Here is a 23,792-nt window from a genome sequence, read left to right on the forward strand (position 1 = left end):
TCGATTTGTCATATGTCAATCCAACAATAATTGTCATCTGCATGTCATTTTGATGCCAATCTAGCCCATTTTATTTCAATTTTAGTACAAAAAGTAAACCTAAAGTAGTTTTATTTACAAATTTACATAAACTGCTTCCAATCTTTTGGTAAGAAAACCAAATATTAAATGCGATTGCATCGCCTTCGTTTACCTTTAGTGTGAGCGTGGTTTTGTGGTCATTCATCAACAATTATTATCGTATCGTATTCGTTCTTTTGTCCCAAAACATTGCCCATATTATTCCAAAGACTAAGGTATTACTGCACTGTTTGAACAACACAGAAAATGAATTTAATGCCTTCCGGCGCGATAAAGGAAAGAAAATTTAATATTTAACTATGAGTAGTGTACCTACATCAAGTAAAGCGAAATCTGACGATGATTTCGAAGATGAAGATATATTTGACGATTCTATATTTTTGGACAACTTCGGCAACTCATCATTTAAAAAAAATAAACTTTCGAGTAGTCTCTTTAATGATTCGGCTAATAAAAGTGGGCTCAATGTCAGGTAAGAGCGCTTTGATAACTAGAATGTAATATTTTAAATATACAAAAGATCGTACCTACGACATTTAAGATCTTATACCATCTACTTTTGCTTTTAAATTGTCAGTGCCCTATGCTGTGATGAAGAAATCAGTGGTTATGATAAGTTGACAGGAAAAACATGGATTTACCCAACAAATTATCCAGTGAGCGACTATCAATTCAATATTATAAAGGCTGCTATACTAAAGAATACTTTAGTAAGTATAACAGAAACTATTCATTTGAAGTTTTCATGTCCTAAATAATTCATTGTGTTAAATATTAAAAACAAGCATGTTATTTATTTATATATTTATCCGGTAATGTACATTTGGCTAAGATGGGATAAGTGTTAAGATTATTTTATCTATTTGTGCATTATGCTTTTATCAAATAATAATGATAATTTTAATGATTTGTTTTTTGTTTACTTTTATTTAATTCACATTACAATAACTTAAAACATTTGCTCTAATATGAAATATTGTAAGAATAACTGAATGTAGTAAATACATGAATATTTATTACTTCATTTTATAAATAATGCAACCTGTAAAAAGAGCTGAATATGTATATTTGTAACATTGAAATTCTGTGACAATGTGATAGGCTGCGTGTATAATTTCAACATCATAGTAAATGTTATGTAGGTATCATTTTTTTTATAGCAATGTTACAATTAAAGAATCTTACACAATCTAGTGGCTTCAGTATAATTATTTCTTCTAGGTGAGTCTACCAACAGGACTGGGGAAGACTTTTATAGCTGCAGTCATAATGTACAACTTTTACCGTTGGTATCCAGTTGGCAAGATAGTGTTTACTGCACCAACTAGACCACTGATAGCACAACAGATTGAGGCGTGCTATAATATCATTGCAATTCCACCTGCTGACACTATTGAAATGACTGGTAAGAATCACATTGTGAAAATTTTAAACTTAAAAACATATTATATCAAATGTTACAAATATGGGAGAAAAAATATGACTTTTTAGGCCTTGATTATTATTATTTTTGGCTTAAGTAAAGAAAGTTTAAGGCTGCTATTAAACTAGCACAGGGCCAATAGTTTTAAACTTCTTTTAAATCAATTTTAGGACACATGCAAGCTACCACAAGGCAAAGCCATTGGATTAATAAAAGGGTGTTTTTTGCAACACCACAAGTTGTATACAATGACATCAAGTCAGGAATATGTCCTGGGGATAAAATTCGGTGTCTAGTGATTGACGAAGCACACAGAGCAAGAAAAAATTATGCATACTGTCAGATAGTATCCTGTTTAGATGATATTGGCCATAAAACATACAGACTTCTGGCTTTGTCAGCTACACCAGGCAGTAAAGTAGAAGATGTTGTTAGCGTAAGTATAATTTAATATAAATTGTATTTTAGTGTTTTAGCCCACATTGGTATGTAAAATATTTGTTATATATATATTATGTTTAGTTGTATTAAAAGTATCTATATATGTCTTAAATTAATACATAATCGAAAAGTGAATTATTGGTTAAAATATAACAAGTAAAACTCAATCCCTACATAGGGATGTAGGGATAGAGTTTTACTAAATAGGGATTTACAATAGTTCAGCCACATAAGAAAGTTTCCGCACAATTGATGCCATTTTTTTTATTGCTTTGAATGATGAGACGAGCTTGCGTTCGCCCGATGATAAGCGAAATGATCACCCATAAACAGTAGAAACACCATCCAATATCTTGAATTACAACATATTGTTTGGTATTCCAATGCACTCACCATCCTGAGACATGAGTTGATAAGTCTTATTATGTCCATTAGTTACAATGGCTACAATGCCCTTCAAACGGAAACACAACAGTGCCAAATAAACAAGAATTGATATAAATCATTTTTCTTAAACCTAATAATATGATTTCAGGTAATAAACAGTCTGCATATAGCTCATTTAGAGCTGAGGACTGAAGAGTGTATAGATGTGGCACCATACAGTTATTCAAGGAAAATCAATACAGTCATTGTGCAGTTAGGACCGGAGTTAATGTTACTTAGACAAAATTATATTGAGGTAAAAGGGGGCTTTTTGATAATTGTTTGTATTATGATATCATTCATAGATAGACAACCATACGAGTGGATCACCTGATTTTAAGTTACCTTTGCTGCTATAACCATGCGCAATACCAGAAGAATCATAGGTGCTGCTAAAAATAATGGAATAGAGAGGAGGGAAGGAATAGGAGTATCTCAGTCTGAAAATTTCACTCATATGAATTACCTATAACAAGGTCTCATTTTACATTGGTTTTCTGCTAGATAGTTATGCCACGTGTCAATGTAAAGCACTGTCGATTTTCCAGTTGTAAATGTCTATGATGAAAGTTAAAAGAAAATGATTGAAATTCGAAAATAATTGAAGTGACACTGGAATTGAGAATTACAGGATACAGGCATATCAGTTAAATATACTGCCTGCCTTTCTTTTTTTTTTTCGCGGAGAAAGTATCTTATGACTACCGCTCAGCCTTCGTGGGGGGCGACTGAGCGGTTATGTTGGGATCACCGTGCCTTACGACCCGGCGTTGCGCCGCCCGGATTTGATGTCGACCTTCAGGCGACCGCCGGGCCGAGTCCCTAACCTATATACAACGCACGGCATACCAACTAAAACTCCGCGGTGGCCCTCTTCGGCGCATTAGAGACGACTGCGAGCTTCCTCTGACGGAAATGTCTAAGTCTACATCCACAGCCGCCCCTGAATATACTGCCTGTCTAATAACAAACAATGATAATTCATAATTTTGCCTCCCGGTTTTCTATGGACGGAAGTGGAAGATATATTTCAACTCCTGCCTATCCTTCTACTCAATGAATGTCATTGCAAGTTAAGACTAATAATAATTAGTGCTTCCTGAGGCTCGCCGAGCTTCACTGCTCGGTGTCACAAAATATGTGCCACAGCCGATCCTGGCTTACAGGAGTTGCAGTGGTGGGTCTGAATGAAGGAGTGTCCCATGCCACCTGTCAATATAGGGCATTCATGCTGTAAGCAGATATTTGTACTTTTAAAAAACTGGTTATTTTGACCCATTTTGATTGTACTGGACTTTATTTGTGCTGTTAAATTTTAGATTTTAGATGTATACGCAAGAAGACTGAAACAGTTGAATATACTGCCACAGAATCTGGGAAATTTATCAAAGGGTAGAATTGTGATGCTTTACAAGGAATTTCAATCGAAAGACCGAGGTTCAAGGTGATATATTTTATTCACAATAAAAAAACTCTACTCTCTTCCAGGGATTAAAATATATCAGTTTTTAAATTTACATGTAAATTAATCTGCTCATAACACATTTTTTTTGTCCGTTCTGTTATTTTTTCAAATAGTTTTACAAATGTAATAAAAAAGTTGTGAAACTATTTGAAAAAATATTTTAATAAAAAACAAATCTTATCAACAGGCATCCACAACACAACTACATAATGAAAGATTTCACCATACTGATTGCATTGTACCATGGCCTGGAACTACTTCTTAAACACGGCTCCAGAGTTTTCCTCAATTTCTTTGACGAACATCCAGAGAAATCATGGATACAAGCAGATGACAAGTTGACTTCGCTTTTAGAAAGACTGCGTGATGATTTGGGAATCAATCCCATGTCTTTGAACACTAGCATATTGCCAGATGGAACTATACCTGAGGTAAATATCACATTATAGTTAAACAAATATCCGATTTAGGAAGTGGACAATTAATATTTCCAACTCCGCCCTATATTTCTATTTGATTTTCGTTGCGAAATAAGATAGTTTAAGTTTTCTTTGAGACTCACCGAGCTTCACTGCTCGGTGTTATAAAATGCGCGCCGCTGCTGATACTGCCTTACAAGAATTGTACATTGAGTGTGACAGCGTCTCTATAGTTAAACGAAACATAGTATGAACAGAGTTACAGACGTTTTTAAATAAACTTGATGCGGTAAGTCCATATTCATATCTTTTCTATATTATATTCATATTTCTAGATACCAAAACATATACGCTTCGGCCATCCAAAGTTTGATAAATTGAAGGAAATAATGATGGAACACTTCACAGCAGCCAAAAAGAAGGGTGTGGATACAAGAGCTATAGGTAAGACATTATTTTAATCCATTTACATGAAACTTTGATGACATTTCATGTCATATAAATAATAATGGCATAGTGAATATTATTTAATTGTGTTTATAAATAAATCTGTTAGATTATAAACAAAAAATTTGATCTCCTTTATTGGGATTTTTTTTTTTTTTTTAGTTTTCTGCGAGTACCGGGAAAGTGTAAATTTAGTAAATTGCTTGTTATTACAATGTCGTCCACTCATCACACCGCAAACTTTCGTCGGTCAGGGGGCGTCAGGTGAGTTACAATACAACATAATATATATCTTTAATAAATTATAAAACTAAACAGAATGATTATTAAAATGTAACAAAATAACTAATGACTAAAGAAGAAGCCGATAGCCTAGTTGGGTGTGGAACGGACTGCCAAGACGAACGTCCGCAGGTTCAAATCCCAAGGGCACACACCTCTGACTTTCCTAAAATCATGTGTGTATTCTTTGTGAATCTATCGGTCGCTTCAACGATGTAGGAAAACATCGCGAGGAAACCTGCACATCTGAGAAGTTCTCTATAGGAATTTCGAAGGTGTGTGAAGTCTACCAATCCGCACTAGGCCAGCGTGGTGGACTAAGGCCTAATCCCTCTCAGTAGTAGAGGAGGTCCGTGCTCAGCAGTCGGCAAGTATATAATACAGGGCTGATATTATTATTATTAAAGAAGAATAATTATGAAACGTTTGACAGGAAAAGACGGCAAGACGCAGGTATCTCAGAAGCAGCAGCTGCGCGTGATGCGTGCGTTCCGCGCGGGCGCGTGCAACACGCTCGTGGCCACGTGCGTCGCCGAGGAGGGGCTGGACGTCGGCGCCGTCGACCTCATCCTCTGCTTCGACATCTCCACGCGCTCGCCCATACGGCTCGTGCAGCGGTACGACTCTATTTATTCAGTAACATCAACAAAGATTACAACATTTACTTATTTCTATTACAGGATAAGCGGCTGTAGGTAGGAATAGCTAAAATTATAATCCATTAAACAAGTGCGATAATCGTTAAATTATTGTTCGTTGCATAGTTCCGCTAATTGACATTATTGGCTGGACAAATTTCTTAATATTTTAAAAAAAAAATGTATACTTTAATGGAATTAATATAGTTCAACGTGGCTTTACTTTGTGTAACTAAGTACCGCGTAACGTCGCATCCACTTCTGTAACATTGTGAATTGGGTCTTAGTGCAAATGTGTACTAAATGCAATAACACTGCAGTATACTTATTGTTGAAGTTATAATATTATAGAAATTGTATGTTTACCAAATTTGTAATCCTGGCTCTATTCTTAAGTTTGTACTCGTTTTTAACTAGTTAATGTAATCTATGGTTGCATCTCTCTAATTGTCTTTGACATAAAACTCTGCTGTGTGTAATGCTGTTGTATAATTAATAATGTAATAAGGGATCAATCTATATAAATCAAACTACAAAATATGTTAAAAACTCGTTTAATTACAACACTTATAAATCAAGTTTCATCATCATCATCAGCCGCAAGATGTCCATTCCTAAACATGCGTCTTCCTTAAAGATTTCCAGATCGACCTATTGTAAGTGGTCCGCATCCAGCGAGCTCCTGCGACGTCATCAAATCAAGTTTCATTAGTATTTAATTATTTTCTTTATAGATGCGGTCGGACGGGTCGGGAACGCAGTGGACAAGTTCACATATTGGTCACCGAGGGCAGAGAACATCAGGTATTTTATTTATATTGGATCGATATTGGATCAGGGATTTACAGATACCATATATTTTATTATACAATTTTAAATTGCATTATGTATTAGAAATTTAACAAAAAAATACAGTTGAATTGAAAACCTCTTTTTTTTATGTCGGTTAAAAATATATTCAGTGACGTGTTTTTGCAACTTGTATTGATAGTGTTAAGTAATCTAGACAGTTTCCACCTGATTGTTAATCTCTTAAGAAATGTGGGTACATATATATTTATGATGTGCATTCATTAATTACAGACTTTGATGGACTGCATGCGTCAAAGAGATGGTCTGAATAAGAAGATATTACAATCCAAAGAGGTTGAAAATAGTTTGTATGGACAGAATCCGCGCATGATACCCCACGATTTCATGCCTGCGTGTGAAAAAATGTACATCACTGTTGCAAAGAAAAGTGATGTTAAAAAGGGCAACACTAACAATGATTTAAAGGTATGTTTAAGAATATTGCATTGTAAACACAAATATATTATTTTCAGTATCAAGGCTGAGAATGACGTTCATGTGCAAAAATAGGTGATTACGCACCGATTTATGGTTTGGTTTTACAGTGACAAATTATTATTGTTATATTACTCAGTTGCGCTTAACAAGCTAAGGATAAAGCAAGTAAGCCGAACACTTTACAGGAACGGATGTTCAATCCAAGAAAATGCTCAGCCTTAAAACTCGCGTGATATGAAAAACTCTTTACTAGCTGATCACATAATATTAAACATTATTGTAATGTCTGTGTTGGTGTTATTTATTTGGTATCTCCGAGCGTTAATTAAAACATAGGGTTCGGAGTACATACATAGTAATATTCAAATGAACACGAAACAGATTATATACGATAAAACGTACATACGACAGCGGCGCACGCGCATGCTCCGTTCTCGAGTGGCGTCGCCAACGCACTGACGGGGACTGAGGCCTCGCAAGGGACGGCACTCAGTGCATAGTGTATACACATGGTTCGGACGATATAATAAACCAGTTGTAGTAGTACAGCGGTTATGTTCGCTTCACGCTATTCATTTTATTTATTACACTATGAAGGAGTAGTCGACCAAAGAATAAATAAAATAATGGTTTATCCAAATTTTATTTTCAGGGTCAGAAAGATTTACGTACAATGTTACTAGACCGAGGCGCGTCGTCTGCTGCTAAGTCCAAAAGTGAAACCTCTGAAACAAGTTTTCTAATTGAATCGGAATTCAATGAACTGTTTCCCGAAGGATTTGTTGAAACCAATTACTTCGAAGAATCAAAGGAATATTTCTCTATGCCTAAAGGTTAGATTTTTTTGCAATAATATCAATCTTTGCAAATGTTATAAAATCATTTTAAAAAAAATTGGAAATGTTTGTTATAAATTATTATGAAAAAAGATGATCAGTGATCCGATTTCTTATAATCCACAGATTCTATGAAGACTCATCAAGGCGATAAAGGAAGAATAAAACTATATACGTGGCTAGAATGGCAAAGAAATTCCCAAAAGACTGTTACAGTAGGCCATTCAAAAGATTCGGACATACTAACTGAATTGTTACGATTCAGTGACGCCAAGAGATTTGAATCGCAATCGTTAACTCAAAGTAAGTATGAATAATAATATCCCAATATATTTTCAGATTCAGTCTTATAAGTAGTACATAATTTTGATTATTACTCTGTATAGCTTACTTTTGATCTTGAATACAAAATGTCTTACTGAGAAATCTTATTTCAACAGGTTTAACTAGTCCAATTAAATCATCACTAAATGTACCATCGTCACCAGCAAAACCAGTGTTCCCGTCGTCTGCGTCGCCGAGTAAAACAGTTACTATAGTGTTTCCGTCACCAAAGAAAACAAAAGTCTCTAAAAAGAAACAGAAAGTTGAAACTAAATCGCCAGCCAAAAACAATGGTGACATCAGAGCTCTTTTCAGCACTACAACGAAATCTACAAAAAATTATACAAAACTAATTACCGATCTAGGTATACCAAACGATGGTAGCATACCCACGAGTATTATTAATCTTCTAGTTGATTTGAATTTAAACAATTCTTCCAAGAAATGTTACGTCTGTGACAACCTTTGCAAATGTACTATGATAACACACATTAAATCAAATAAATTTGAACCGTCAATGCAGTTGCAATTCTTAATAGATCCGCATTTACCAGATATTAATTTAATACAACATTTTGACACCGCAACAATTTTAAAGTGTAAAATAGAAAAGGAGAATTCTCATAATATATCTGAAAGGGATCGGAAACAAGACATTCATTGTCATGACGGAGACAATAACTTTGATTTAGACTTTGATATTGAAACCTCAAATGAATCAAGTCCTAAAAATGTGGTGAAACATAGTAAAGATGATATTGATGCATCAACTAACTTTGATATTGGTGACATTGATGACATATTTAACGACAACACTCCGCCTGAACCTAATGAGGACATAAAGGAAAATGTTGAAGAAAATAAAACGGAAGGAGAAACATTAAAATTCTTTGGTTTAAATAGCATAGAAGATATATTCGCGGATTATGATGATAGTTCCGATATCATTTCGGATGATAAAAATATGAAGGTGGAAAATAATAATATTAATATTCCAATGACTGATAGCAGTCCAAAACCTACCGTCAGACTTCCTGCTTCAGACATACCTGAGCAGCCGCTAAGCCCTTCAATTTTATCTGGCCAAATAAGAAATACGAAATCTATAACCTCACCAATACTATGCAGTCAATCTCGTCGATTACAGTTAAACACAAAGAAAAATACATCTATTTCTACACCCAAAGCGAAGAAGCGGCTAACATTAGGACAAAGTGATAACAATGACGATTCGGCAGAAGAAATAGAAGTTACAAAGACAAGTCTTGTAAAAACTTCTCAAAGAAAAAATATAAGTGATAAAAGCATGCTTACTATAACGCAACTTGTAGAAATGGTCAATAAAAGTGGTGGCGGTGAGACAAACGTGAATGTCAGAAAAAATACAAGTCCTGAACATAATATAATTAAAGAAAGAAGTGTATCGCCAATTCTTTTAACACAAGCTGAGAAACGGAAGTCATTTTCATCAAATCCAAACTCTAATATATCTCAAGGATCTTTTAAAATTAATGAATCTATTATTATTCTAGAAAGTGACAGTGATTCAGACGATGCTGAAATATGTAATCACGTAAATGATATTATGAATAAATCCTTTGCAGAAAATGTCAATATACATCAACCCACTATTAATCTTGCGATTAGTGCACATGACAATAACATTTTAAAAACAAATACGATTTCTCCAACGACAAGCAAAAGAAAACTAGAAATAGATGATTTTAGTAACGTAACAAATTCTCCATATTTCAATAAAAGGCAAAAACTACAAAATCAAGACAATAAACAGATCTCACTGCAAGAAAAGATTTTAAGTGTTTTAAAATCAGACAAGTCAAGTGTATTTAAAAATAATCACACTAATCTTCACTGCACTGTGTCACAACCACAATCAAATACACCCAAAGAAAATTGTAATCCTCAATTTCTAAACCACAGCAATAAAGATGATATCACTAAAAGTAAGTTAGAGATGTTACAAATGTATAGAAGAGATAACAAAATACATGAAAGCGTTAGAAATAAAGTTCACACATTATTCAAAGATGCTAGTCAACAACCTACGCTTCCACAAAAACGACGAATAGAATTTGATGAGAGCGACGATGACTTTGAAGACAATGAGACTAAAAATGATTTCAGGAGTCCAAACATCATAAAATATAACAATAAAGCATCATTAACCAAAAATCACAAAGTGCGTAAAGTAAGTCCATATTTATTACCTATGGTGCTTTACCCCTGCAACTGTATCGTCAATGTTCATTAATCCGTAACTTTTTTGATACTTGAAGTATTACGAGTTATAACCTATAGTGTTACCTTCTTCCTTAACCACCAAGATTATGAATATTACTGTACTTGTTCTGACCGAAAATAATTTTATCATCTTTTTAGAAAAGGAGAAAGGAAAATTCGTTTCTTGATCTGGAAGCTGAGCAATCTGATGATAGCAGAAGCGATAGTGGAGACGAATTATCAGACGACAGTATCGGCAGCGTAGCAGAATTCATATGCGACGAAAACATCACCCACCATGAAGATATGCATGCGCATTACATCAAGTCTGTTAGGTTAGTTCAAGAAATAATATTATGATTATTGCGCCTCGTGTGACAGTCGGAGACTTTTATCACACTGACGAATTGCGAGTGAATTCACAACGGGGCGAAGGCGCAACAAAAACACACCGAGAAATCGCAGCGGCCGCGCAGCGAGCACGCCGCGGGTGTACGTCTTCGTTTCACCAGTCACATTATTGCTTGTACAACCCTTTTTAACAGACTTCAAAAAAGAAAAAGTTCTCTATTCGACGTGTATTTGTTTTATTTTGATACCTCAGAACTCAGTCATTTATTAACCGATTTGGAAAAATATTTTTTATCCGCTACGCGCCCGTGGCGTGTTCGCTACATGTTCGTAGCGAATACGCTGTGCCTTCGCTCCACAATAAAATCGCTCGCAATTCGCCAATGTCTCTATAATAGGTCTCTTAGATAAATTGTTAAAAATATGAAATAATAATAATTAGAATTTTTGTTATTTCTTTTACAGAAGTCCCTTAAAAGTAAAAGGCGGTTTCAAAATCCCAGAATTACCGAAGAGGTTTAACAGAGCCGATATTTTATCGCAATACGTGGAGGAAGATGAATACGAGATGGTATGTAACATGAACATTGTACATGAACTATAATAATGAACTATGAACTTTGGGAACCAGTTCATATATATGTTTATTTTGCTTTCAGGACAGTTTTTGTGTCGACTCTCACATAGGATTGACGCAAGTAAACGACGTGTCCGAACTTGAGCTGGCGGAAATTATTTTAGAGAACAAGAAAAAATCTAAAAGGAATGGCAAAGTTCGCCAAATGACACAGCCAAATGATGACAGTCCCGTCATAAAAAGACGAAACAAAAAGTCGAACAGGCAAATTCACAGCGATTCGGACGACAGCAGTTGAGGATTGATAAGACTGATAGTTGGTGCTATAATGTATGCAAAGACGCAAGTGTACCCGCTCTAATTTTATTTAGCATATCTATGCAATTAATTGCATCACTTGGCCCATTGGAAAACTGATTCCAAATGAGTGGAGGATCCGAACATGTTAATTATATTCTATGAAGAATAGTGGCTTCAGATTTGAGTTACCTCACTAATATAAAGAGCAACAACGTTAGTGAAACTACGAAAAGTTTACTAGCATTGCCCCATGAACCAAATTATGTGACGCCGTATAAAACTGTGATATACTTGAGCTGGACTTTAGTACAAAAATATTTATTTAATTTCAATTATTTATGTGTGTGTATATAAATTTTTGTACAATTCCTACATTTTATATAATAATTGGAATCATGAGAAATAAAAAGCGAAATGGATAATTATTTAATTTATTATTATGTTTTTATCTGTAATATTCTACTGTGTGAAATTGTCATAAAACAAGATATTACAAAACAATACCCTACTGGGCTATTTTAAATGATCAATCTAGCATCAGTTCAATAAGTGACCTTAGTATGTATGACAAGTCACATTAATTAAGTTATGTATTGAGTAAACAGATCACTAAACAATTAGGCAATAAAATGAAAACCTTAATTCATAGTGAATGAACTGATGGCCCATTTCAGAGAAGAAATAGTAATTGCTTCATAAAGGGACATACAGATTTGCTAAATCCACTGTGATTGTTGATTTGACTGTCACCGTCCATGAGCAAAACATACCGCGAAATGAGTAAATCTGTGTCATCTAATATGTCTACTTAGTTTTGTTTTATCTGGCTTAAAAATAACACACTGCAGCATTTCACTCCTCATTGTATTTCCTCTTTGCTTCTACTTCCTTAACTTTCTGCTTTCCTTTATGGATGTCTTCCAAGTCGGCCTGTAGTTCAGAATATCTTTTTTGCAATTGCTTCTCGCGATCAGTTTGACGGTTGACATCCTCCGTCAGTGATTCTATTCTACGTGGAATGGCTGCTTTCTCTTGTTCAGCAAGGAACTTGAATGTCGACAGTTCTAAATTAGCTTGTTCTATTTGATCTTGTAATTCCTGGAATTGTTTAATCAGCGATGCTGCGCGGCTCTGGTACCCTCCAGTGAGTACTCTTAATTTCTTCTCCATCTTAGAACACTTCTTGGCTTCTTTAGCCATGTGATTTCTGTTTTGTTCCAGTCTTTTTTCTGCGGATTCTAGTCTATCCTTTTTGCTGGCTAAGTTCGCACGTGTATATCTGTTTTGGCCGGGTAAAAATAATACCTGGAGATAAAACATAATTTATTACTACTCTTGAAGGTACATTTTTCTACAAACTAATGTTAAAGTTAACAGAGACAAAAATAATAAATATCCTCCTAACCTGTGCAAGACATTCTTCCCACACTTGCGTGTAAGCCTCTATGCTGAGCTCGCCATGTCCCATGCCAGTTTTGACAACGTCCATTTCCTTCTTCAGCTCTTGTTTGGCCAGTGCCAATTCCTCAGGAGAGAACTCTTCATACGGATGTTGTTCTAGATACGCCAAATGTGACGCTTGTAGCTGCACTGCTCTTTTCTTATCAACGCCTGTAATTAATGACATCGATTTGAGAGATCAAATTGTAATAGTTCTCCCCAATCCTTTTTGGGAATTTGAAACTAAAAAATCCGGCTCTAAGGACCAAATATTTGTTTATGTCATACAGTAAGTATAGCCGACATATCAAAGTCGTAAATAAGTGTTTATATATCCTAAACTAGCTTCTACTGTCAGCCTCGCTAGCGTCAACGTTAATACCCCGGATGAAAAGTAGCCTATATATAGTACAGAAAGATTTGCCAAAATATGTCAGGTATTTTTCATTACAAACATACAATATCATAAATCTTTTCATAATTTAAATAATTGGTGAATATTAATATTGGTTTCTTCATTTTGTACAAAATGAGTTATAAATGGTATTGGTGTATGCTATCAATATTTGATTAGTATTTTTAAAGATTCCATTAAACATTCGCAAAGTACCGCGCATCATTTGTTGCCTTTTAACATGGTTTACGATAACGGATAATTATAATGAAAGTTACCCGGCGGCGGGTCGCGCAGCGCGTCGTAGTGCAGCATGGTGACCATCTCCGCCTTGAGCAGCTCCTCAGCCTGTTGCAGCGGCGTGAGCTGTGCGCCGCCGCGCACCACGGCCGCGTTCACGTCGGCGGGCCGCGTGCAGCCGCGCTGCACCGCCGACGAGCGCCGCGCCAGAGCCGCCAGACCTGACAAATGAACACACACACATTATACATCACTATATTGTTCTTACAAAATATATAAGAACTATCATAAATTCTTACGTTTTTCTTCTTGCTCTTGCGCATATCTAGCGTCCGCATCAGCTTGATCTTCTACTAGAGGTGCAGTGGCCGTACTTTCTTTCTCCTCGTCTCCCTCTTGATCAGGAACTACTATCTCATAATCGTTTCTGGGAGCCGGCAAGGCCTGAAGTGCGTTACGGACAGACGCCTTTAGCTGTTTTTGCATCTGATTAACTAATTGGGGAGTGTCCCCACCACTGAGTCTGTCTTCAGGGTTTATGCTCAACTTGTCACGTAGTCCAGGTGTAAGGCCTGGTTGACTGGTTCCTCCTTGGCTTGGGGTATTGAAACTACCCGGCGTTGATACTTCGCTGCGTGATGATCTATACAAAAATTATTAAGCATACTCATCAAATCAAAAAGGCAACAAACTAATAACGAAATTCTTAGACATACCTGAACGGCGTAGCTAGTACGGTGTTAGGCGTGGCGACAACCTGCGACTGTGGCAAAGCGCCTGAGAAGTCACTCTCATGCAGTGGCGTGTTCAAGCCTCCTTTCAGTGGAGTGTCCACATGTGTCAATGCCATCACATTCTGTGCCTCCATTAGGATACTAAAAGAGTTCCAGTTAAAAATATAATTGTATGCAACTTAAAATACCTATTAATTCATGGTATTGCAATATGCATATTATCAACACACTGTTGATAATATGCATTTCCATAACATTGTCATCCACACTTATAAACACTAATAATTATTCATGATCTTTCGAAATGTCGATGGTTACGCACCGGTCCTGTTGTTGCACGGGCGTACGCAGCGCAGTGGCGGGCGCGGGCGCCACGGCGTACTCCGCCAGCAGCGCGTCCGTGGCGCCGCCCGCCACCGCACCCGCACCCGCCGCGGCGCCGGCCGCCGACTCGCGCGCCGCCTCCGACGCGCGGCCCAGCTTCACTACCTGCTGCAACTCCTGTGACACACATAATAACCATTTCATTGCAAGGATTAGATTTATCTTGTATATACAGAAACTTCATCCCAATAGTGTTCAATATTAATCATTACCAACATGAATCTCAAACATATAGCCTTGAATCCGAATCTCAAAAAGTATATAATAAGATAATACCTGGTCAGTCACTTGTGGTTCTGGCAGAACGAGTTTGCTTCGTTTGCGCGCCGGTTGATCCCCTTGAAGCATAGCCTGAGGCACATCGTTTTCCTTGCGTTGCTTCAATTTTTGCTTGTCTTTGCGTCTCTCCCTCTATTGATATAAGGAAAAATCCATTTAATAGCTTGTAATGTTAAATCATAAAAATGTTGTGTAATAAATAGGAATATTTAGATTACCTCTTCCTTCTCTGAATGCAGCTCTCCATCGAGATGTTGTTGTCTTAGCCGTGAGAAGTCCGGCGCCATGGGGTCCACTACCTCAGTGGAGGTGTCATAGAAACCTGACGCTGGTTTCTTCTCAAATGGAATCTCCGAGTTGTAGTCTACACCACGTTTCTTTTTTCGTCTGCAATATTATTTTTTGGTAAATAGATTTGATAGTATGGTCCAACTGCCTACCTAAACTAATTCAGCATTGCTTTGCACTTGTATTAAATTTCAAATAAAGCAGTGATGAAAGCATCTTTAGCAAGGGCATATGGAAGATTGGAAACATAACACTTGTAGTGTAACACTACAATAGCTTTTACAGGTTATCTACATGCCTTTTTCTAGGGCACACAGTATATTAATCTTACTTATGATATTCTGAGGTAAAAACTAATTGATACCTGATAGGCACTGCAATGCCAGCAGCGCTCAGTTCCCTCCTCTTCTGCAAGGCGGCGAGGCGGCGCGCCTCCTCCAGCTGCTTTTCACGCGCCTTCCTTTTAGCCTTCTTACCCTGCGTGTTGGCCAGACGAGCTCGAGCTTCCGATAGCATCTCCAACTCTATAAGTAAACAATGGTGTAACAATACATGGCTAATTTATAGGTAAGTATGTGTATTTATTTATTTTGATACAGAAATATTGATACTATATTTAGCAATAGCATATCACCCCTGACATACTGAGTTTGGTTCTTAGGTTGAGCCTTGAGAATTTGTATAAAAGCATATTTTATAAATGAACAGTGTCAACAAAAAACATGCAGACCATCATATAATTCGGAAGCTATATAATCGGTACTTTCATTGTCTTGAAATATTTTCGCACCATTAACATATTATTGCAAATCAGTCAATATTAATACAAAATAATCAATTGTTAATGTTCTATTCTACTATTTTTTTACAATAATTCACTAAAAGTGTACCGAAATAAAATAAGTCATATTGGAGTATGTCCTAATTACCATCTTCATCCATATCCTTGGGATCAGGCCTGGCGGGCTTTGTTTCAGGGTTTGGATCAATTTCACCAGGCTTCAGCTTGCGAGGGTCATCACCTACATCTTCCCCTTCTTCTTTTTTTTGTGCTTGGTCCCTTAAAATACATGTATATTTTAAAATCAATTGTTTTTAAGAGTATGATTCTTAATATAATAATAACAATTATTTATATCCTAAATTTTTGTACTTCTTAATAATTAATGGGACTGAATGCAAATTTTCTATCAAATTAGATTGAACCACCAATTGGGAGAAAGGACTAAACCTAAACATTTTAATTGGATATAGTAATAAAAATATATCTCTGATTGCAAACCCACTTATGCCATATTATGAATAAATTTAATATCAAAATAACTAGGATTATTTACAAATAGGCTTGATTGATAGATTTTAATATTAGCTATTATATACATTTATAAAGTTCATAGCTTTTTTCACCTCTTCCAATGCAATAAATACTGGCATTACAATATTTTTTATAAATGTTTTCTCCTGATCAGTCATTTAACAGTCCCAATGTTTGTATAATACAGTATTTTATTTTTATAAGGTATGGGAAAGTAACCTGTTTTTGAACTTACAAAATAGCAATATGTTTGAACTAAACAAAAATGTTTAAATGTGGAGCAAAAAAATATATTTATTCCCTTCTTCCAATTGACGGTTTAATTACAAATCACCAAATTAATAAACATGTTTGATTGATATATCAAGATATTATTGAGCCTGAAAATGAATTGATAAAAATAATTCATATTTAAGAATAGGAAAGTTTATGCTGACTGGCCAATTTCTATACTTAATGTGGATACTATTACCTAGACTTCTATTGTAATCTTATAGTTATAATATAAGATGTAGAAGTTCATTTAAATAATTATAACTCATAGGTAAAAGGATCACCAAATTAAGACATGTCATAATATAAGCAAAAGATTATGAAAAAAATTGACTGTAAGATCATTCAAAGTACACTTACAGTAAATATTCGTATCTCTCCAAACATTGCGCTGCAGTACGACCTATAATGGGAGCTATGGTCCTCCACTGCGTGGGCATCAGTTTCGCCAGATGCAAAAGCTTCTCGTCCTCCTCTCGAGACCATTCTGTTTTTTTGATACTCGGGTCCAACCACTCGTACCAACGAGCCTTGCATTGTTTGGCAGATTTTCTATGAAGCAATGATGCTATACGGGACCATTGGTTTTTGCCATATTTCATTACAGCCGCTTTAAGGATTTCATCCTATAAAACAATGTTTTAGCTTATAACTCTAAAATATTTATCATTAATACACATTACGATTTGTATCACAAACAACAAACCTCGGTGTTGCGCCAAACGCCGCCCTTTATCATAATTCGCGGCATGGTTGCTGATTTTTATAATTTCTATATATAAAAGAAATTATATTAATGCTGGTGTGTTACAACTCAATATCTATATTTCTATGTCCACCCAGAAAATTACATTGTTTTCAAAGAAACTATAACCTGAATATAAACTGACTAAAATGACATTTGGCAAAAGAGTTTCCATTGATAATTGATTCCAGTTTTGATAAAACTAGGGAAGCCCTGCATTGGTCCAGAATTTATACATATCGAAATGATCGATATGACTGCCTCAGTGGCAAAGTTGTACTGCATGCGTGGTACGGCAGCGCTTTGAGGTCCTGGGTTCGAATCTCGGGTCGGGCAAAGAGATATTTGGGTTTCCTGGTCAATATCGGCCCGGAGTCTGGAATTTATGCCTGATATGGCGATAGGCTCGCCCTTTATCACAATACCATGGGCCGGAACACACTTGACGAAACGTGGGTGCCCTGGTTGCGTCTCTGCATATCCCTTCGGAGATAAATGCGTGATGTGTGTTTGTTTGTTTTGATATAAATAAATTGTACCATTCAAGTGTTGTATACTGTACTATGTCTGCATTTCAATTTATTACTTTCAATTGTTACTACGTCAAATTCTTTTATTCATCCCGATCGGTATTGATTAAATAATCAATCGATATTAATATCGTTTATCGTGACTTACATATTCAACCCTACGGATATGACATTTATAAATATGTTTCTCACAGGCAAAGGTCAAAACTATAAAACCTTATCTTCAGTTGGTTATTTTATATGCTACCTATGTAACTCCATTATTTTTTGGGCGAAGAATAAGCAATCCTTTTTTTCTGTTGCATTAAATCAAATACCTAGCATAATTCATTGATCGACCGATTGAAAATTACCTTTCGTCAAGAAAGTGAGAGCGCCTTTTACGGTTTACAGCTTTTCAAGCGAGAAACTTTTGTCGAGTGTGTACAGCCAGCTTTAGTTTATGGTCTAAAAAGTTTAAAGATGTCATCCATACGTCAAATAATTATCAATGAGCGATAGCGTTTCTGGCACTCCCTTTTCATAAAATTGTAATGAAAACGGCATTTTCTGATAATAATAAAATTAGATAGTATGAATTCTTGTTCACATTTGTGGAAGAAGATTACTACAATGAGACGTTGACGTGCTTATATTGTGACACGCCTCTAATCTCCTAGGTATGTATGCCTATTACATTTATGATTTGCCTTTATTTATGTCTATTCAATTAGTGTTTGACCTATTTAAGACATAAATTTTTGTCTTCTCATTCGCTGTATTATACGGCACATTGATCTATGTCTATCGGATGTGATTAATATTACCGGAAATTGCTAATACGATAATCGGGGCCTGGTACAAACATTCCCGATTGCTTCACAACTAGTTTAAGACCTTTACTTTGTTTCAGAAACATGTCTACCATGTCGAGGACGGTCCACATCGGCCAGCAGAAGCTGGCTGAGAAACTCATCATTCTCAATGATCGTGGCATTGGCATTCTGACTAGAATCTACAATATTAAGAAAGCCTGTGGAGATGCTAAATCCAAACCTGCTTTTCTCTCTGACAAGTCTTTGGAATCTTCAATCAAACATATTGTCAGAAGATTTCCCAACATTGATGTGAAAAGCTTACAAGCTATAACAACAATCAGGAACGAAATTATCAAATCTCTTTCCTTGTATTACTACACTTTTGTAGATCTCCTCGATTTCAAAGATAATGTGTGCGAACTTCTCAATATAATGGATGCATGTCAGGTAACTCTTGACTTGACCCTGAATTTTGAATTGACAAAAAATTATCTTGATTTGGTTGTAACCTATGTGTCGCTGATGATTTTGTTATCTCGTGTAGAGGATCGTAAAGCAGTGCTAGGTTTGTTCAATGCTGCTCATGAAATGGTGCACAGTCAAATTGATCCAAGCTTTCCACGCTTAGGTCAACTCATAGTTGATTATGATGCACCACTTAAAAAGCTTTCGGAAGAATTCCAGCCTCACCAAAAAGTGCTCATTAGTGCTCTAAATTCATTGTGGCATGTGTACCCAGCAAGAAACTTAACAGCTGAACATTGGAGGTCAGAACAGAAGTTAAGCTTAGTCAGTAACCCGGCACAGCTCCTAAAGCCTTCAGAAACCAACACAATGTCATGTGAATATGTGTCAATAGAATGTCTTGAGCGTTGGGTCATATTTGGCTTTGCTATGTGCCACCAAATGTTGCAACAAGACCATGCAAATAAAATGTGGGTTAGTGCTTTAGAGTCTGGCTGGGTTGTAGCACTGTTCCGTGATGAAGTCATCTACATACATAGTTATATTCAAGGCTTCTTTGATGGTATAAAGGGATATGGAAAGCGAATATCAGAAGTTAAAGACTGCTACCATCATGCAGTGCAGAAAGCTGGCTACAAACACAGAGAAAGAAGGAAGTTTTTAAGGACAGCTTTGAAAGAGCTTGGTCTAATATTGACTGATCAACCTGGTTTGTTGGGTCCCAAGGCTCTTTTAATTTTCATTGGTCTTTGTTATGCACGAGATGAAGTCTTTTGGCTGCTTCGTCACAATGACAATCCACCACAAAAGGTTAAAGGAAAAGCTGCTGAGGATTTGGTTGATCGTCAACTACCTGAACTGCTGTTTCATATGGAAGAACTGAGAGCTTTGGTGCGAAAGTACAGTCAAGTTATGCAGAGGTACTATGTGCAATATTTGTCAGGATTTGATGCTGTAGCTCTGAACTTAATGATCCAAAATTTGCAAGTTTGCCCTGAGGACGAAAGTGTTATCCTCTCATCATTGTGTAATACTGCAGCCAATTTAAGTGTAAAGCAAGTTGAGGATAATGAGCTTTTCGATTTTCGTGCATTCCGCTTGGATTGGTTCAGATTGCAGGCATATACATCTGTAGCCAAAACTCCTTTGAGTTTAATAGACCAAAAGGAACTAGCACAGTTCATAGATAAAATGGTATTTCATACAAAGATGGTAGATAATTTAGATGAAATAATGGTGGAGACATCTGATTTGTCTATATTCTGTTTCTACAGCAAAATTTTCGAAAGTCAATTCCACATGTGCCTTGAATTCCCTGCACAGAACCGATACATTATTGCATTTCCACTAATCTGTAGCCATTTCCAAAATTGTACTCATGAGTTGTGTCCAGAAGAGAGACACCACATCAGAGAGAGAAGTCTTTCTGTGGTTAACATATTCCTTGATGAAATGGCAAAGGAAGCAAAGAATATTATCACAACAATTTGTGATGAGCAGTGCACCATGAGTGACAAATTGTTGCCAAAACATTGTGCTCAAACTATTGCTCAGCTGGCAAACCGCAAGAAGAAAGACAAAAGCAAGAAAAATGCTATTGAAATTTTGAAGCCTGGAGCTGAAAGTTACAGAAAGACACGCGAGGAGCTAACTACAATGGATAAGCTCCACATGGCACTGACAGAATTATGTTATGCTATTAATTATTGTTCAACTGTCAATGTGTGGGAGTATACATTTGCACCACGCGAATATTTGCACCAACATTTGGAAACCAGATTCTCCAAAGCTTTAGTTGGCATGGTAATGTTCAACCAAGACACAAGTGAAATTGCTAAGCCATCAGAATTGCTTGTTAGCGTCAGAGCATACATGAATGTGTTGCAAACAGTTGAGAATTACGTACATATTGACATCACCCGAGTTTTCAACAACTGTCTTTTACAACAAACTCAAAACACTGATAGCCATGGTGAAAAGAGTATAGCATCATTGTACACACAGTGGTATTCCGAAATACTACTCAGAAGAGTAAGTGCAGGAAATATATGCTTTTCAATGAACCAGAAAGCATTTGTAAGTTTGACAGCTGAAGGCGCGATCCCATTTAACGCTGAGGAATACTCGGATATAAATGAATTGAGAGCTCTGGCAGAGTTAATTGGACCTTATGGCATGAAATTGTTAAGCGAAACTCTGATGTGGCACATTGCCAGCCAAGTTCAAGAACTAAAAAAATTGGTAGTCCAAAATAAGGAAGTCCTACAAATGCTGAGGACGAACTTTGATAAACCAGAAATTATGAGAGAACAGTTCAAAAGATTAACAAATGTTGATAATGTATTGCAAAGAATGACAATAATTGGAGTTATTTTATGTTTCCGACAAATTGCCCAAGAATCGCTCCTAGATGTTTTAGAGCGAAGGATTCCATTTTTGATCAGTTCCATTAAAGACTTTCAACAGCAGTTGCCAAGCGGAGACCCAATGCGCGTCATATCGGAAATGTGCTCCGCAGCGGGCTTGGCCTGTAAAGTAGATCCCACATTGGCTTCAGCTTTACGTCAGCACAAAGCGGAATTAGAGGAGGAAGAACATTTGATTGTGTGCCTGTTAATGGTATTTGTAGCAGTATCTTTGCCGAGACTCGCTCGCAGCGAAGCGTCGTTCTACAGGCCTTCACTTGAAGGACACGCAAACAACATTCACTGTATGGCGCCGGCTATAAACCACATATTTGGAGCATTATTCACGATATGCGGACAAGGAGACATCGAAGATCGCATGAAGGAATTCTTGGCTTTGGCGTCGTCTTCTCTGCTCCGCCTTGGTCAAGAGACCGACAAAGAAGCAACTAAGAACAGAGAGTCAGTGTACCTCCTATTGGACCTGATCGTTCAAGAATCTCCCTTTTTGACGATGGATTTGTTGGAGTCGTGCTTCCCGTACGTGCTCATCCGCAACGCTTATCATGAAGTCTACAAACAAGAACAGATACTGCTGCATATGTAATTCCATTGTAAATTATGTTGAAGAAAGACAAACTAATTTAGTGTGTACATCATTTATTAATAATTTAAGAGACCTCGATATGCCTTTTTAAATTTATTATATTTTAATTATTATTCTTTGAATTGTTGTAAACGTTGCTTATCAATCTATAAAAAATCGATTAAAATAAATGAAGTTGAGTTAAAAGTACTACAAATTCCAATATTGTATAAGTATATCGTTATAATTAGCGCCTTGTAATGCACCGTCAAGATCATTCTTGTGTTTTATAATCTTCACAAATAACATGGTCATATCGTTTATATTCCACGAAAAACTATTGTTTGTTAAATAAGACTGCCAAGTATTCCTTTCTTTGAATGATTAGATTATTTTGCGTAAGTAGATATTGAATATAATGTTGTAAGCGAAAGAATTAACTTTTGCATGTCGTGCACCTAGTACTTGAGTATTTCTCAAAATAAATATACGTAACGAAATATTTTTTACGAAATATTGTTTCGAAATTTTCAGTCTCATCCGTAATTTTTGTTTCGAACATTTGTTCTATCAAATAATATAGAAAATAATTGTATTAAAATAAACAAATAAAAAACAGATGGGGCAGAAAAATAAATAATAATTCTTCGATAAAACTATGTCGTTGTAGATTTATTTTGAAATAAACTCGCTGACATATGGTGTTGAGACTAACCGCCATTTATAATAAACGACCTCGAATCACGTTTTGCGATCTACTTCAGAAATAGACCAATCAGAACAAAGTTTTTTGACATGCTCACAAATCAGTTATTTATTTTGATTGATCATTCTCAGAAACGGATTCAAGATTTAGATTAGGATCGTTTATTGAAAACTGCTGTATGAGTTATTACGTGAACTGTAGATTTTGATTACAATGTCTTCGATTGGTCGACAATTCTCGATATATAAGCCATTTAGTATAAGCTAGAATACGCGACGACGCAACGCCCTAGAAATTGCGAGTTGGAACTAGATAACTACATTGACGACTTATTTACTCTCAATATTAAAAATACAAAGAACATTTTCAGTAATAAATCATGCCAAAATAATTTATTTAGAAGAACATTTTATATTTAATAGTGAGGAGTTGCACTGCATTTGAAGTATTTTATTTATGTGCACAGTAGCTATGACTCATAATTTTATATACTTAGTACCTAACGTCAATACTTTTGTACCTTGTATATAAGGATATATCATTATCCATTTATTAAAATACATTATAAATATAAAAGTTGTTTTTATTGTAATAACTTACAATATTGCCCTCGCACATCTAAAGATCGTGAACTAGTAACTATGAAACATTATCACAAAATCTATCCATG

At 36.0% G+C, this 23,792-nt stretch overlaps 3 protein-coding genes and 1 long non-coding RNA gene across 5 annotated transcripts; 2 read left to right on the forward strand and 2 right to left on the reverse strand.

Moving 5' to 3' along the window:
* The first annotated feature begins 13 nt into the window (after positions 1-13).
* On the forward strand, positions 14-11,971 carry LOC115448193 (Fanconi anemia group M protein). Of its 2 annotated transcripts, none has more exons than XM_030175542.2 (18): positions 14-553; positions 659-791; positions 1,303-1,486; positions 1,675-1,940; positions 2,481-2,627; positions 3,691-3,815; positions 4,024-4,267; positions 4,591-4,699; positions 4,865-4,966; positions 5,418-5,601; positions 6,357-6,426; positions 6,706-6,900; positions 7,565-7,745; positions 7,875-8,051; positions 8,189-10,272; positions 10,473-10,648; positions 11,130-11,235; positions 11,324-11,971. In XM_030175542.2, the coding sequence occupies exons 1-18, from the start codon at positions 381-383 to the stop codon at positions 11,537-11,539; spliced, it is 4,872 nt and encodes a 1,623-aa protein (XP_030031402.1). In that variant the 5' UTR covers positions 14-380; the 3' UTR covers positions 11,540-11,971. The 2 variants fall into 2 exon arrangements, with proteins under 2 accessions (XP_030031402.1, XP_030031401.1); XM_030175541.2 differs by having other exon boundaries at positions 15-553; positions 8,189-10,281.
* On the reverse strand, positions 6,161-7,555 carry LOC119189925. Its single transcript, XR_005112677.1, has 2 exons — positions 7,315-7,555; positions 6,161-6,304 (listed from the first exon to the last, which is right to left on the reverse strand). It is a non-coding gene; the product is annotated as an uncharacterized LOC119189925 (long non-coding RNA).
* LOC115448195 (cell division cycle 5-like protein) lies at positions 11,957-17,835 on the reverse strand. The gene is made up of 12 exons (XM_030175543.2): positions 17,595-17,835; positions 17,249-17,514; positions 16,230-16,360; positions 15,665-15,824; positions 15,231-15,399; positions 15,010-15,144; positions 14,672-14,850; positions 14,332-14,490; positions 13,915-14,258; positions 13,654-13,836; positions 12,947-13,152; positions 11,957-12,846 (listed from the first exon to the last, which is right to left on the reverse strand). The coding sequence occupies exons 1-12, from the start codon at positions 17,637-17,639 to the stop codon at positions 12,394-12,396; spliced, it is 2,430 nt and encodes an 809-aa protein (XP_030031403.1). The 5' UTR covers positions 17,640-17,835; the 3' UTR covers positions 11,957-12,393.
* A 779-nt stretch (positions 17,836-18,614) lies between these two features.
* Positions 18,615-23,698, forward strand: LOC115448209 (membrane-associated protein Hem). The gene is made up of 2 exons (XM_030175563.2): positions 18,615-18,822; positions 19,056-23,698. Exon 2 carries the CDS (start codon positions 19,060-19,062, stop codon positions 22,435-22,437), a length of 3,378 nt encoding a protein of 1,125 aa, XP_030031423.1. The 5' UTR covers positions 18,615-18,822; positions 19,056-19,059; the 3' UTR covers positions 22,438-23,698.
* The last annotated feature ends 94 nt before the right edge of the window (positions 23,699-23,792 follow it).

This window comes from Manduca sexta, chromosome 20 (genome assembly GCF_014839805.1).
Source record: "Manduca sexta isolate Smith_Timp_Sample1 chromosome 20, JHU_Msex_v1.0, whole genome shotgun sequence".
Lineage (NCBI taxonomy): Eukaryota > Metazoa > Arthropoda > Insecta > Lepidoptera > Sphingidae > Manduca > Manduca sexta.

Excerpts from the sequence above, each read along its gene's own strand:
- LOC115448193 (XM_030175541.2), top strand. The coding sequence starts at position 381 with ATGAGTAGTGTACCTACATCAAGTAAAGCGAAATCTGACGATGATTTC. Across the intron at positions 5,602-6,356 it reads CCCATACGGCTCGTGCAGCG|ATGCGGTCGGACGGGTCGGG; the intron begins GTACGACTCTAT and ends TTTTCTTTATAG. Across the intron at positions 11,236-11,323 it reads AGGAAGATGAATACGAGATG|GACAGTTTTTGTGTCGACTC; the intron begins GTATGTAACATG and ends TTTTGCTTTCAG.
- LOC115448195 (XM_030175543.2), bottom strand. The coding sequence starts at position 17,639 with ATGCCGCGAATTATGATAAAGGGCGGCGTTTGGCGCAACACCGAG. Across the intron at positions 17,515-17,594 it reads GCGTTTGGCGCAACACCGAG|GATGAAATCCTTAAAGCGGC; the intron begins GTTTGTTGTTTG and ends ATTGTTTTATAG. Across the intron at positions 13,837-13,914 it reads GCAAGAGCAAGAAGAAAAAC|GTCTGGCGGCTCTGGCGCGG; the intron begins GTAAGAATTTAT and ends TTCATTTGTCAG.
- LOC115448209 (XM_030175563.2), top strand. The coding sequence starts at position 19,060 with ATGTCTACCATGTCGAGGACGGTCCACATCGGCCAGCAGAAGCTGGCT.